The sequence below is a fragment of the Solea solea genome, chromosome 4 (assembly GCF_958295425.1).
Source record: "Solea solea chromosome 4, fSolSol10.1, whole genome shotgun sequence".
NCBI lineage: Eukaryota > Metazoa > Chordata > Actinopteri > Pleuronectiformes > Soleidae > Solea > Solea solea.
Genome location: NC_081137.1, coordinates 3,020,512 through 3,032,694, shown reverse-complemented (window position 1 = coordinate 3,032,694; position 12,183 = coordinate 3,020,512). Strand labels below are relative to the sequence as shown.

Here is a 12,183-nt window from a genome sequence, read left to right as displayed (position 1 = left end):
GTGTCTAAATTGCGAGACAGAGGAGAGCAGGGGACAGAATCATGAAGAGACTGTTTAGAATTTGGCAGATTTTTCTGGTCTGTCCACTCGAGGAAGGAGCTTGCGATGCTTCTTGTATTTTTCTGCTGTTATTTATTTACTGGAGACTGGAAATACCTACTGCATGGTGACACTTCTAGAAGACGCTACTATCTTTATAACTTTTATCAGTATTTTATAACCTTGTTAATTTTATATATCCTCTCTACCTTTACGTTTCAGACTGGTATGTTTACTGATAGCTACGTATGAGGAAGCCGTGCTGTATTTTCTGTACTGTGAGCTCGTCCGTGTGCTACTTTCAGCGTGAGCTTAAACTTTTCTTTTTTTTGATGCGTGTTTGTTGAATTTGGTTCTCGTTTACACTGTGGTTATTTTATAGCTACAATCTCAAACTATTCTTTTTTTTCTTTTGTATTTAATGTCAACTTGTGGCATGAATTTGAAATAAAACTGAAAAACTTACTCAGGAGTTTGTTGTTTTTAGGGGTTGGAATCATATCGTACCTCGCTATACAATGCATGATATATGGTCCACAATATTATTGGTATCGTGGACCATGTACCTCATGATACGTGATACATGGTCTGCGATCTTATTGGTATTATGGACCATGTACCTCACGATGCATGATAATGATATATTTCACGATATTATTGGTATCGTGGACCATGTAACTCACGATACGTGATACATTGCACAAAATATTATTGGTATCGTGGTCCATGTGCCTCACGATATGCAATACATTCCACGATATTATGAGTATTGTGGACCATATACCTCATGATACGCGATACAAGGCCTACAATATTATTGGTACCATGGACCATGTGCCTCACAATATGCGATACATGGTCCGCGATATTATTGGTATCGTGGACCTCACAATACAATACACGATACCAATAATATCGTGACCATGTGTCGTGTATTGTATTGGTCCTCATCCAACATTAGTTAACCAAATATGTTTAATATATGTCAACACAATTTTAAAAAACAGAAAATCGTTACCTGTTAGTCACTTGCGATAATTCATCAAAGCTTGAAAAAGAAAATATAGTATATTATGTGGACAGTCAGAGCAACATTTACTCAGTATTATTCTCTCAGCTTGTAGTTGGAGCATCACACAGTAAGTTACTGACCTTCCTCCTCACCCCTCAGCTGCTCTCTGCATCTGCCACCAACAGGCTCCGCCTCCCTGCTAATCAGGATCAGCAGCCATGAATGAGACGTAGCAAGAGCCTGGAGACTCCTGTCCCTGACCCGGACGTCAAACTGTAACCGAGGCTCAAGCCCTCAAGTCACATCCAGGAGGCTGCGACCACGAGAGGACGGGAAGCAGGTGGAGAGTGTGGGAGAGGATTTAGAGGAAAAGGGAAACAAAGTGAGCAGAGGCTAGAGGAGCGAGGAATCCTTCATCCTCCTTTCATCTGCATCAACTGTGCTGTCAACGCTCAGGTTCATAACACAAAGACTAAGGAAGTTAAGAAGAAGAAGAGGGAACCTCCACAAAATGTTGAGAGGTAAGTGAAGCAGGTGAATGTGTGTCGATGCTGAGGCTTAACCTTCTCTCAGTCCACAGCTCTGCTGCTGCTGCTGCTGCTGCTGCTGCTTTACTCTAAAGCCTCTTACTGCTCACTGTGTCCTGGGCCAACACTTAAAGGAGCCTTTATGTCCCCTGTCAGCTGTAGCATGTTTGTGTGTACTTGTATTTAGGTGTTTGGGATCTTTTTCTGACATAAACACTGTCTTTGTCAGGACCAGTAGTCTTTATGGAGACCAAAACCTGGTTAGAGCTAAGGTTTGGTTTGTGGTTAGGTAAAGGTTAGGGATAAGGCTTTTTTCAGACTGTCCAAAATGAATGGAAGTCAATGCAGTGTCCTAAGCAGAATAGCTGCACAAACCTGTGTGTGTGTTTATTTTATCCTATATTTATATTTGTATTTTATTACTATTTTACTACTGTTTTCTTTTAACTTTAGAGAAATATGTTTTTGTTAAAACTTGGATCAGAAGTGTCCTTGTTTGAGGACAGAAAGCTGAAAATAAGTTGAAAATGTACTAGAAGAAGTTTAAATTCACTTGTTTTTATTATTGTATAATAATAAAAACCTTTTCCTACTGTGATCACTTTTTACTTTACGTGTCAAAATTATGAATGAATACACTTATATGTGTTCATGTTTTTTGCAGATTCATAAACCACAGACGTGGTGAAAACATGGACGCTTTAACTCACTGACGATGAATGCGTCACGTCCTCTGACTCGCCTTTTTCTTCCGGCCATGTGAGTCACAACTGCTGCACATACAGTACATGTACTTGTTAGAGGGGCATTATAGGCCACACACACACACACACACACACAGATTAGCAGTCAGGGCATTAGTGAGATTGACCGTTACATGAAAATCTCTGAGCAGGTCGACTCGGGGTCCCATGAGCTGTGACAATAGGGAGTGGAAGTTTTAAACTTTACGTTTAATTTGTGTCTTGGGGATGTAAGTTTTTCTTAGTTCTTTTTCTTCTACACTTATATAAACACTGTCTTGTATAGTTTGTTTAGTTTAGTTAACAGCAGCTTTGAAACAAGTCAAACCGCAAAACAACTGATCAAGAAGAAAGAGGAAAAACTTGCACACAAAAAACGACTTACAAAAATGTACATGCATGTTTGTTTTTTAATATTTTATTTACATGATTTTTGAGGTCTCAGAAAAAAGCACATAGTATACTCAAAGTGTAAATATTGCATAGAAAACTGGCCTAAATCATATAGTTTGTTTAAACAAAAACTTACAAAATCATACAAAAAAGGAAAAATAAGCAAATAATACACACACACAAAATCACTGACCTAAAGAAATATATATTTTCTTACATATATATATATAGATATATGGAGACTTGAAAATTAGTAAAAAAAAAATTGATCATGAAGATAAAGAAAGAAAACGCACAGAAAAACCAAGACATTTGGTTTTCATTTTCGATCCTTCAGTTCACATCGTGTTTAATTTGTGACCACGTGAATAAGCTTCTGTTTTGACTGTAACTTAAGAATCGTCTCAGTCTGTTCACCAGTGCAACTGAGGATAACGGAGCAGAAAATGATTCAGCAGTCAGTCAACAATTATGCTTCGCACTAAAGAGACGGGATTAGCACCAGGAATCTGTGTAATCCTTCATCCAGCTGAAGCACATGGCTGATTGTCTCTGTCTTTGTCTCAGCTGTGTGGACAATTGCTGTGAAGTGGACGGAACACAGTCCTCTCATTTGGAAATTATCCTATTATCATAAATGTGGGAGATTGACCATCAGCCGTGTGATATTTTTTATTTTTTTTTATCTCGCCTGGTTTGCAGAAGCTCCACGTGGTGACGTCTGATGTCCTGGAGTCAATCTGAAGCTGAACCATGGTCATTCTGCAGCAGGTACTGAACACCATGTTTTTCATCATCTCAGCAAACACTCTCATCTTAAATGCTGTCGGTGAAAGCATAACTGGGCCACACGGTAGTGCAGTGGCTCGCACTGTTGTCTTGCAGCAAAAAGACCAGTCTTGTATAAAGTACCTCAAACGGATACTTGAGTAAAGGTATTTTACCAGAAAATGACTTTGGTAGAAGTTGAAGTCACTTTTTATAATATCAATTAATGTTAATGTTTTGCTCTTATGTGGTGGAAACAGAAGTTGCCCTGCATTAAAATTACATTTGTACAGATCTGTGAGAAACATAGATGTTTCCTTCAGTCTGTAGAACAGAGGTCTTAAACTTGATATCAGGTTACAATTCATGATCTTTGTAACAGATGAAATCAGGATTTCATCCTACTAAAAATAAACCTTACATACCAGCTCAAACAGTGTCAAGCTCCCAGATCAAAGGTTACATCATGTCCTGTTTGGCCAGACCACGGTCAGCGTTAAACCGTTTTCACAATAAATCCTTCCATTAACAGAGTTGGTGGCAAAAAAAAAAAAAAAGTGGGCTAAGTCACTGCGGTCGTGTGATGTAACTTTACTTGTTTTTTACCTCCTTATTGAAAATATCAATTCACGGACACAAAAGAGTTAAATTGTGTCTGTGGCGGAAGATTAAACAGCACAACTGGAAGAAAACTGTTATTAAAACATTTATTCAGTCAGACATGTTGGTTCAAAACAAACCAGTGTATGTTTATACAAAGTACATTTTTTATATTGCTTTAAATATATATATATATATATTTTTTTTTATGTGAATTCCAGTTAAAATTGTGAATATTTGACTGTTTGAGTGTTTTTCTGTTTGTCTGTCTTTTAATCCAGGGGGATTATGTGTGGCTGGACCTTAAAACAGGTCGAGAGTTTGACGTCCCTGTGGGCGCCGTGGTCAAACTGTGTGACTCTGGACAGATCCAGGTTCTGGATGATGAAGGCCGGGTAACTCACACCAGATTGTTGTTTACTGTTGTTGTTTGTACACCTTTGTAGATTATGTACAGTATACAATATCATCATAGTTTGAGATTTTCTAATACAAAAGATTTACAGAATCTAAACAATCTAAACAAGAACATACCGTACATATGAAAAGTAAAAATAATAGGGCTGCAACTTCCAATTGTTTTGGTAATCAGAAATAAGAATTAATTATTTATATCATAACTAATAGAAATAAATTAGATCCAAATTAGAGTTTTTGAGACTGTCCTCCAACGAAATGTAACTATGGGTCGTTTTGGTCAAACTAAATACAAGTAAGTTTTAGCGTAGGTATTTTTTATAAGTGTTTTTAAATCAAAACCTCAAAACACACTTTTATTCCTTGGCTTTTGGCTCGGGATGAGAGTTGCCTATTTGAATCCATCTTTCCTTTCCTATTGGTGTTAGCGCTTTTATTATTTTAATATCCTGTTGGATTTAAGTTGGTCTTAGTGTTTTCTTATGTTGTTTTATGTCTAACTGTACAGCACTTTGGTCAACTTTGTTGTTTTTAAATGTGCTTTATAATTACATTTGGATTGGATTGGAAGTGTTACTAAGGTTAGGGCTTAAAAAAAAAAAAGGACAGGGATAGGCAGTAAAATAATAAATTATGACAATGACATAAAGAATATATATATGTTTAAAGCATGTCACATGTGTAGAAATCTAACAGAGTGCAAACCTCATCGAAGTCATTTGATGCCGACACACCAAAGGTACCAGATTGCCTTTTATTTATCCTACAGCTAGTATAAATAATATAAAACGTACCTGTGTAATTCCTGCATACAACCCATAGTTGGAGACTGTCCTACAATGAAACGGAACAATGGGTTGTTTGCATGAATTATAACCCAAAGGTAGGTTTTTAAAAATAGGCGCCCCCTAGCAGTAGTATAAATAACAGCAATCTGGTACCTTGGCTGTGTAGCCCAGAAAAATATTGGTGCACTAAAAATGTCCCGATGGGTCGTATTCAAGGTCGTTTGTTGGAGTTGGAGGACAGGCTGGAGTTCTCTGTTGACATTTGACTGTTATCCCTCCTCACGTGTGACTCCTCCCACACAGGAACACTGGATTTCTCCCCAGAATGCCACCAACATCAAACCCATGCACCCGACCTCCATCCACGGCGTGGAGGACATGATCCGCCTGGGCGACCTCAACGAGGCCGGGATCCTCCGCAACCTGCTCATCCGCTACCACGAGCGCGTCATCTACGTTAGTACCCACCTCCATGTTACTCCTGCGCAGCTGTTAGTAAACAGGTTCTAATTCAGGTTAATCTGTTTACATGTTACTATAAATAAAGCAGAATCACGTTGTCGGAGACGTAGATGTCTTTTAGTTCTTAAAAGGTGTCTGGTTGTTTTGTCTTTTTCTCCATGTAGACTATTTGTGGTGGAAGGGTGAGTAAAAGTATAAAAAGAATTTGAGACACAAAAATCTGTTGACACTGTCACTTCGCTTCCTCTCAAGATCATGACTTAAAGGCAGGGTTTGCTTTACTTTATTGCCCATGTTTCACAGACAAAATGCAGAAAAAGTAATGTTTCTAATTTGATAAAAAAGGCAAAATTAAAGGAAATTTATGTAAATTATTTTAAAACAGAGCTAAAAATTACTGATATTCTTACAACAGATAACACAGTTATAAAAATTGCACAGTAACATGCAGCAACAAACATTGTTATAGTTAAATTTTTTGTATTCTATAAATCAAACATTTTTATCAAATTATTAATGAGAATCAAAGGATTTCTGTCATATGATAGTCATGATTTTGGGTTTAAAGGTAAAATGAGTTATTGTTCACAGTTGCTCTTGCTTTTCTATTTTTCTTGCTTTTTTAACCCTTGCTTTTGTTCTACAGATCTATATAGTACATTTTTATTTTCATTTAACACAGAATTTTCCATTAAAGTAGCAAGTTCATGTCATCGATGGACTCTTTAAGTTTCTTACGGTGGCCTGGAAGTGCAAACCATTATTCCAAAACATGAAACACTTTTACAAAAGCTACAGTTCTTACGGAAAGGGAATATAGCAAATGCTGCAAGTGAATTCAAAAAATTAGTTTCAAGCTTTGTAAAAGTGTTTCACATTTCTGGAGTTGAGTAAATGTTCTAATCAATCTACAAAATAACTGAATTATTTAAAAACATAAGCTGTTGTTGGTTAAACACTAATAATACTAAAGAATCAATAGGAAACAAACTCACATAAGAACAGATACATTTTGTTGATCGATCAAAATGTCTCGTTGACAAAGTAACTAAGAGAACACACGTTTGTCTTTTCCTCTGTTTCTAACGTGTACGCTTGTGTTATTTCTGATTCTCGCAGACGTACACAGGCTCAATCCTGGTGGCGGTCAATCCGTACCAGCTGCTTCCCATCTACGCCGCCGAGCAAATCCGCCGCTACACCAACAAGAAGATCGGCGAGATGCCGCCGCACATATTCGCCATAGCAGACAACTGCTACTTCAACATGCAGCGCAACAACAAGGACCAGTGCTGCATCATCAGGTGTGTGGTGTTGACTAGAGTCACTGTGTGTGTGTGTGTGTGTGTGGGACACAGGTGTGTAATATTTGTCTTTGTGTGACAGTGGTGAGTCTGGAGCTGGGAAGACTGAAAGCACAAAGCTGATCCTGCAGTTTCTCGCAGCCATCAGCGGCCAACACTCGTGGATCGAGCAGCAAGTCCTGGAGGCCACACCCATCCTTGAAGGTCAGACTGATGAGGATTTTTCGTTTTGCTTTGCTTTAGTTTTTAGGATAAGTAATAATGGGTATTTATTAGTAAGTAATTAGGATAAGATAATGCTGGCCTGGGGCACGAGGGCCACGAGGGCCACGAGGGCCACGGAGCTCTGCCGAGTTGTTGCAGGGAGGAAGTGCCATGCACCTATTGCGAGGTAATGCTAATGTCCAGTTCCCACCGAGATATTTCCAACCATGCTTTGTAGTTTTCAGGTTTTTTTCTGTAAAGAGATAAAAATTTAAAGTGCTGTGAAGAAAAACGTTAAAATATTAAGTATCGAGAGATCTGTATTTGGCCAATTTCATGTTTGTGTCCTGAATAACATTTTTATTTACATTTGCCTGTAGATTTAGATTTTTGTGCCAAGTTTTGTCGGTTTTCACCAACGTTTAGTGCCTCACAAAAACTTTCAGTTGGTCCTTGCACACTGTGTGAGTGCTTGGGCCTTCATAATATTATATTAAGTTTTAGTAGAAATCAGTTCACTGTCATGGGTGGAGCCAGTGTAGCTCCACCCATATACATTCTATCACTCTAGTACCCCAAGGGAAGGGTACCGAAGAATGGAACAGTTGGGGCCGGTTATTTTGGTGTACTGTACAGAACCATTCCACTTGATGGAAACCGGCCTTATGTGGCTCATCCACTGTGGCGCCCCCTAGCGAGGGAGAAGCAGAACGTGGCATCGTGATAACGACAGTACTGTACTTTGAAACGTGATTCTTTGGTCGTAACACAAAGTGCTAACAGTGACAACCAACATTCACAGGTTTAGTGAGGTGAAAAAACTTCAAACCCTTCAGCATAAAATGTACTCAAGTGTATGTTAAACACTGCATTGTTGATCTAGGTGCAATGTAGTTAATTTTAAAAGCCCAATATTCAAAAGCTCTATGAAACATTGACATTGAGGTGACCCTAAGTGTGTTGTGACTCGCGACAAAGGGGTCGACAGTGTGGCTCCCTTTCAACAAAATTAATACTAATACAGTGCACGACGCAATATTTGTAAACTAAGACCAGCAACACGACGGATTTAATGAAGCACCCGAATGTGCACGGCATCAACCTCAGAGCAGAACGTTGCTCAGGATTTGAATGTAAGAAGAGCGGAACTCCTCTCAACATCACAGCTCTACTGTGGATGTTACAGAGCCAGAGCCGACTTAAAATCTCCACCACCACACTCCGCTTCATCCATGAAGAGAGAACTCACGGCGCTGGTCAAGGATTTCAACAAGTAAGTTTACGTGTTGTATGTTTGTTTACTTAAATTAACGTTACTGAAGCGTAATATGTGCTTAAACTGGGATCCATGTAATACGACGGAGTATTAGGGCCACATTGAGAAAAAACTATTTCACAGACTGAGAATAAAGTCGTAATTTATGAGAATAATGTCGCAGGGCTCTCAAGTCTCACACATTGAGCGTGACAGTCACGCTTTTCGTTCTTTTGTCACGCACTCCCACCACTTTTTCTCTCAATGTGGCCCTAATACTCTGTCGTAATGTAACGCTAACTTAAGATATTAGTGTGGAGTTTCATTTTATGGCTATATAGCTAAGTAAATGAAAAGCTAACTAAGGATAGACAGTAACTGATAAAGCTTAGCTTGTTAAAATCTATCGCATCGGCTGTTAAACAACTCACAGTTTTGTTTATCTTGTCCTGACAGTGACCCCTGACCCTGATGTGAGGAGGAGGACGACACCAGTCAGAGTGAATCTGTTCACACTGGCAGAGAAAGGAAAGCTTTGATGTCAACACAGATGCTAATGTTAAAAAGGGCCAACAGAGGATTTATCTACTTAGGAAGTTAAACTCATTTAATGTAAGTGGAAAGATACAGTGCTTGAGTCCTTTATTCAAAGTATTCTGACCTTCTCATTCATCTGCTGGCACAACAGCGTGTGTGTTAAAGACAAAACTTGTCTGCTCCAAAATAATAGGGGTGCAGCAAGAGGACTTGCGTTCCCTTTGGGATAAACGTGTGGTCAAAAAAGCAAAGGCCATCATGAACCAGCATGACCACACTCTGTCATCCCAAAAAAATCTGGACATGCGCTTTAAATTAATTTTATTAATATAGTATATATATTTTTTTTACTTTTCTCTGTTGTTTATTAATGTACTTGTGCGATAATACTTATGTATTTATGCTCTCTTGCATTATGGGACCAGATGTATTTATTTATTAGTGGGCTTTTATTGTTTATGCACACTTTGTAGCCTCAGTAGGTGACACAGGAATGCGCTTGCTTGCTCTCACTGACTAAATATCTGCACCGGTATGTACAGTTTGTGTGTGTATGTATGTATGTGTGTATGCATTGGAGTCTGTACGGTTCTTGGCGGACTGCTGAAAAGAATTGCCCTCTGGGATTAATTTTGTTGATCAAATCAAATTAAAATGAGCAGAGCTGAAAAATAAAAACATGTCATATGAGGACATGGTCTCTAATGTGTCCCTGATTATAGACTGTATTCACACATCCTCAACTCAATCATTTAATACATGTTTTGCTTCGTGCTGTCTCTATGTGATCTGATCACGTAGATATGTCATGTATAATATGTCAACAAAAACGAAACTGTTCAGATATAAACTGGCAAAATGTCCTAGGAAAGTATGTCGATAAAAAAACGTCCAGGCATAAACCGTCAAAAATGTCCTAGTAATACTACAACACACGAAGGAAACACATCAATTTATTGTCACAGCATTTAATGTTGATAATTTAAGACAAAGAAACGGGACCATTTTTCTTTTATTTGTCCAGCGAGGACATGAATGTTGATTAATCACAGGTGGAGCTGCTCCTGCACAAAGACACACTGATTTAAAAGCCTTTGTGTACTTTCCGTGACTTGGTACATTCCACTCCTCCCCTCTGTGTCGATCTATTTGGAATGTTCCACTTCCGGAGCTTCTTCCAAGCGGAGACAGGAACAACAAGAGGACGAGGAGCAGCGGGGACGAACATGTGGACAACCGTGTGGTAACTGCTAATTAAGTAAGCACACATTTCTTAGATGTTCTGTTGACGCTCTGTTCACACCTGCTGTTAACATCCGACCTGAGCGATCCGATCACAGGTGTTCAGATAACACCTGCTACTGCTAATGTGACGTCACTGCTCCACAGTAAACACACGTTCAAATATGAACTTTCCTAGTATAGTATGTCATCAAAAACGTTAAAATAAAAATTGTCCAAACATGACATCAACAAAAAATGTCAATAGACCATGAAAGCTGTTAAGAATGAGTATCTAATGTGGCCAGAAGGGGGCTGGTTAAGTGGGAAAAAAGTTGCTGCCCCTTATGTGACGTCACTGCTCCGCAGCAAACACGCGATCATCGTCTAAACATGTACGTGTGTTTTCAAAAAACTGACTTGGTGTCAAATACGTCATATAGTTTGACGTGAACAACTGCCTTCATACTGTCAAAAACTGTCCAAAATGTCCTAGAATAATATGTCAACAAAAAGTTGAAATATGGAAAAAAATATGGTAAACTGTCCAATTATAAACTGTCTAAAATGGAAACAATGTCCAAATATGTCAACAGAAAATGTTAATATACCATTAAAACTGTTAGGAATAAATATCTAGTCTGGCCGGTAGGGGGCAGGTTAAGTAACAAAAAAGGAGCAGTGGTTTAGTAGAATTCCAAAATAAAAGTGTCCGTGTTGCTATGTTATGGACCAATATAATTGACAAAAAAATTTTTTTAAAGTATTTTACTCACATTTATTCACTCATTTACTGCAATGACCACATTTGAACACTTTAAACTGGATACTACTTTGTCTCATCATGTCTCATGACTGAAGACTGAAGACCTGCAAACAGCTGCAGTTAAAGGCACAGTTCATGTGTTTTCAAGCATGGTTAAATGAGGTCATTATCATCACAATTTAGGGCAATAAGAAAAAAACAAACAAGCCATGACTTGACAGTGAAGAGTAAAGAGGCTTTCGGCTTTGCTATCATTGCTATCAATACATCAGAATTTTCTCTTAAATATTGATATTTTAGAAATGTTTTCTGGATTTTTAAAGTCTTTGTAACTGATCTACAGCATTGTTTGGACCAGGACCTGGACCAGGACCATGACCCGGCAGGAGGACCTGGAGGAGGACGAGGAGCAGCGCGGACAGCTGTGTGGTAACTGCTGCTTAAAAATGATCCACACATGTATTAGATGTTCTGTTGACGCTCTGTTCACACCTGCTGTTAACATCCGACCTGAGTGATCCCATCACAGGTGTTCAGATTACACCTGCTACTGCTAATCCTAATGTGACGTCACTGCTCCATATGCAAACACACACCTTTCATTTCATGTCTCTTCACATACAAATGATGTCGTTTTCTGTTTGTTACAGAGAGACAGAGAATCCAGGAAATATTAATGTTATTAATTTCAAACCAGGAATTAATGATTCTCAAATGTCTTTTTTTATCCACAAACCAAAAATTATTCAGTTTTAATTATTTCTTTGTTATAAGGAACAAAGTAAACCGGAAAATGTTCAACATTTGTAATTAAAAAAAATTGTTTATTACAGTATTTGACAATTCATTTAGTAATCGTGCAGTAATTGTTGCATCGCTACTTTTTTATATAAGAAAAAAATCATCAGAGACACCATGATAAGATTTATTGCGATATTTGCAAAATCCTATATTGCGATTGCGACACAACAGTGCTAATGAAAGTGACCCTTTGGCACCATCTAGTGGACTGAAATGTTCACTCATTTAGTTATTTCTAATGCTAATCCACAAAAAAGTTTGATGTTTATTTGTAACATCAGTTACAAATAAAGAGTAAAAATAGAGTAAAAAATATACTCTAAAAAAAATGTAAGCGATATAATAT

The 12,183-nt window shown here is 38.2% G+C and overlaps 1 protein-coding gene across 4 annotated transcripts in view; it reads left to right on the top strand.

Annotated features, from left to right (window-relative positions):
• The first annotated feature begins 1,277 nt into the window (after nt 1-1,277).
• The window catches only part of myo7ab (myosin VIIAb), a 43,264-nt gene continuing 32,358 nt past the window's right edge, over nt 1,278-12,183 (top strand). For 2 of the 4 annotated variants that reach the window (XM_058628178.1, XM_058628176.1), the window contains exons 1-7: nt 1,279-1,572; nt 2,243-2,337; nt 3,417-3,485; nt 4,364-4,477; nt 5,591-5,743; nt 6,869-7,053; nt 7,136-7,257. In XM_058628178.1, the coding sequence (XP_058484161.1) occupies nt 3,468-3,485; nt 4,364-4,477; nt 5,591-5,743; nt 6,869-7,053; nt 7,136-7,257 (592 nt within the window). In that variant the 5' untranslated portion in view covers nt 1,279-1,572; nt 2,243-2,337; nt 3,417-3,467. Of the gene's footprint in view, nt 1,573-2,242; nt 2,338-3,416; nt 3,486-4,363; nt 4,478-5,590; nt 5,744-5,913; nt 5,932-6,868; nt 7,054-7,135; nt 7,258-12,183 lie in introns of all 4 variants that reach the window. The other 2 variants (XM_058628175.1, XM_058628177.1) reach the window with 2 other exon arrangements.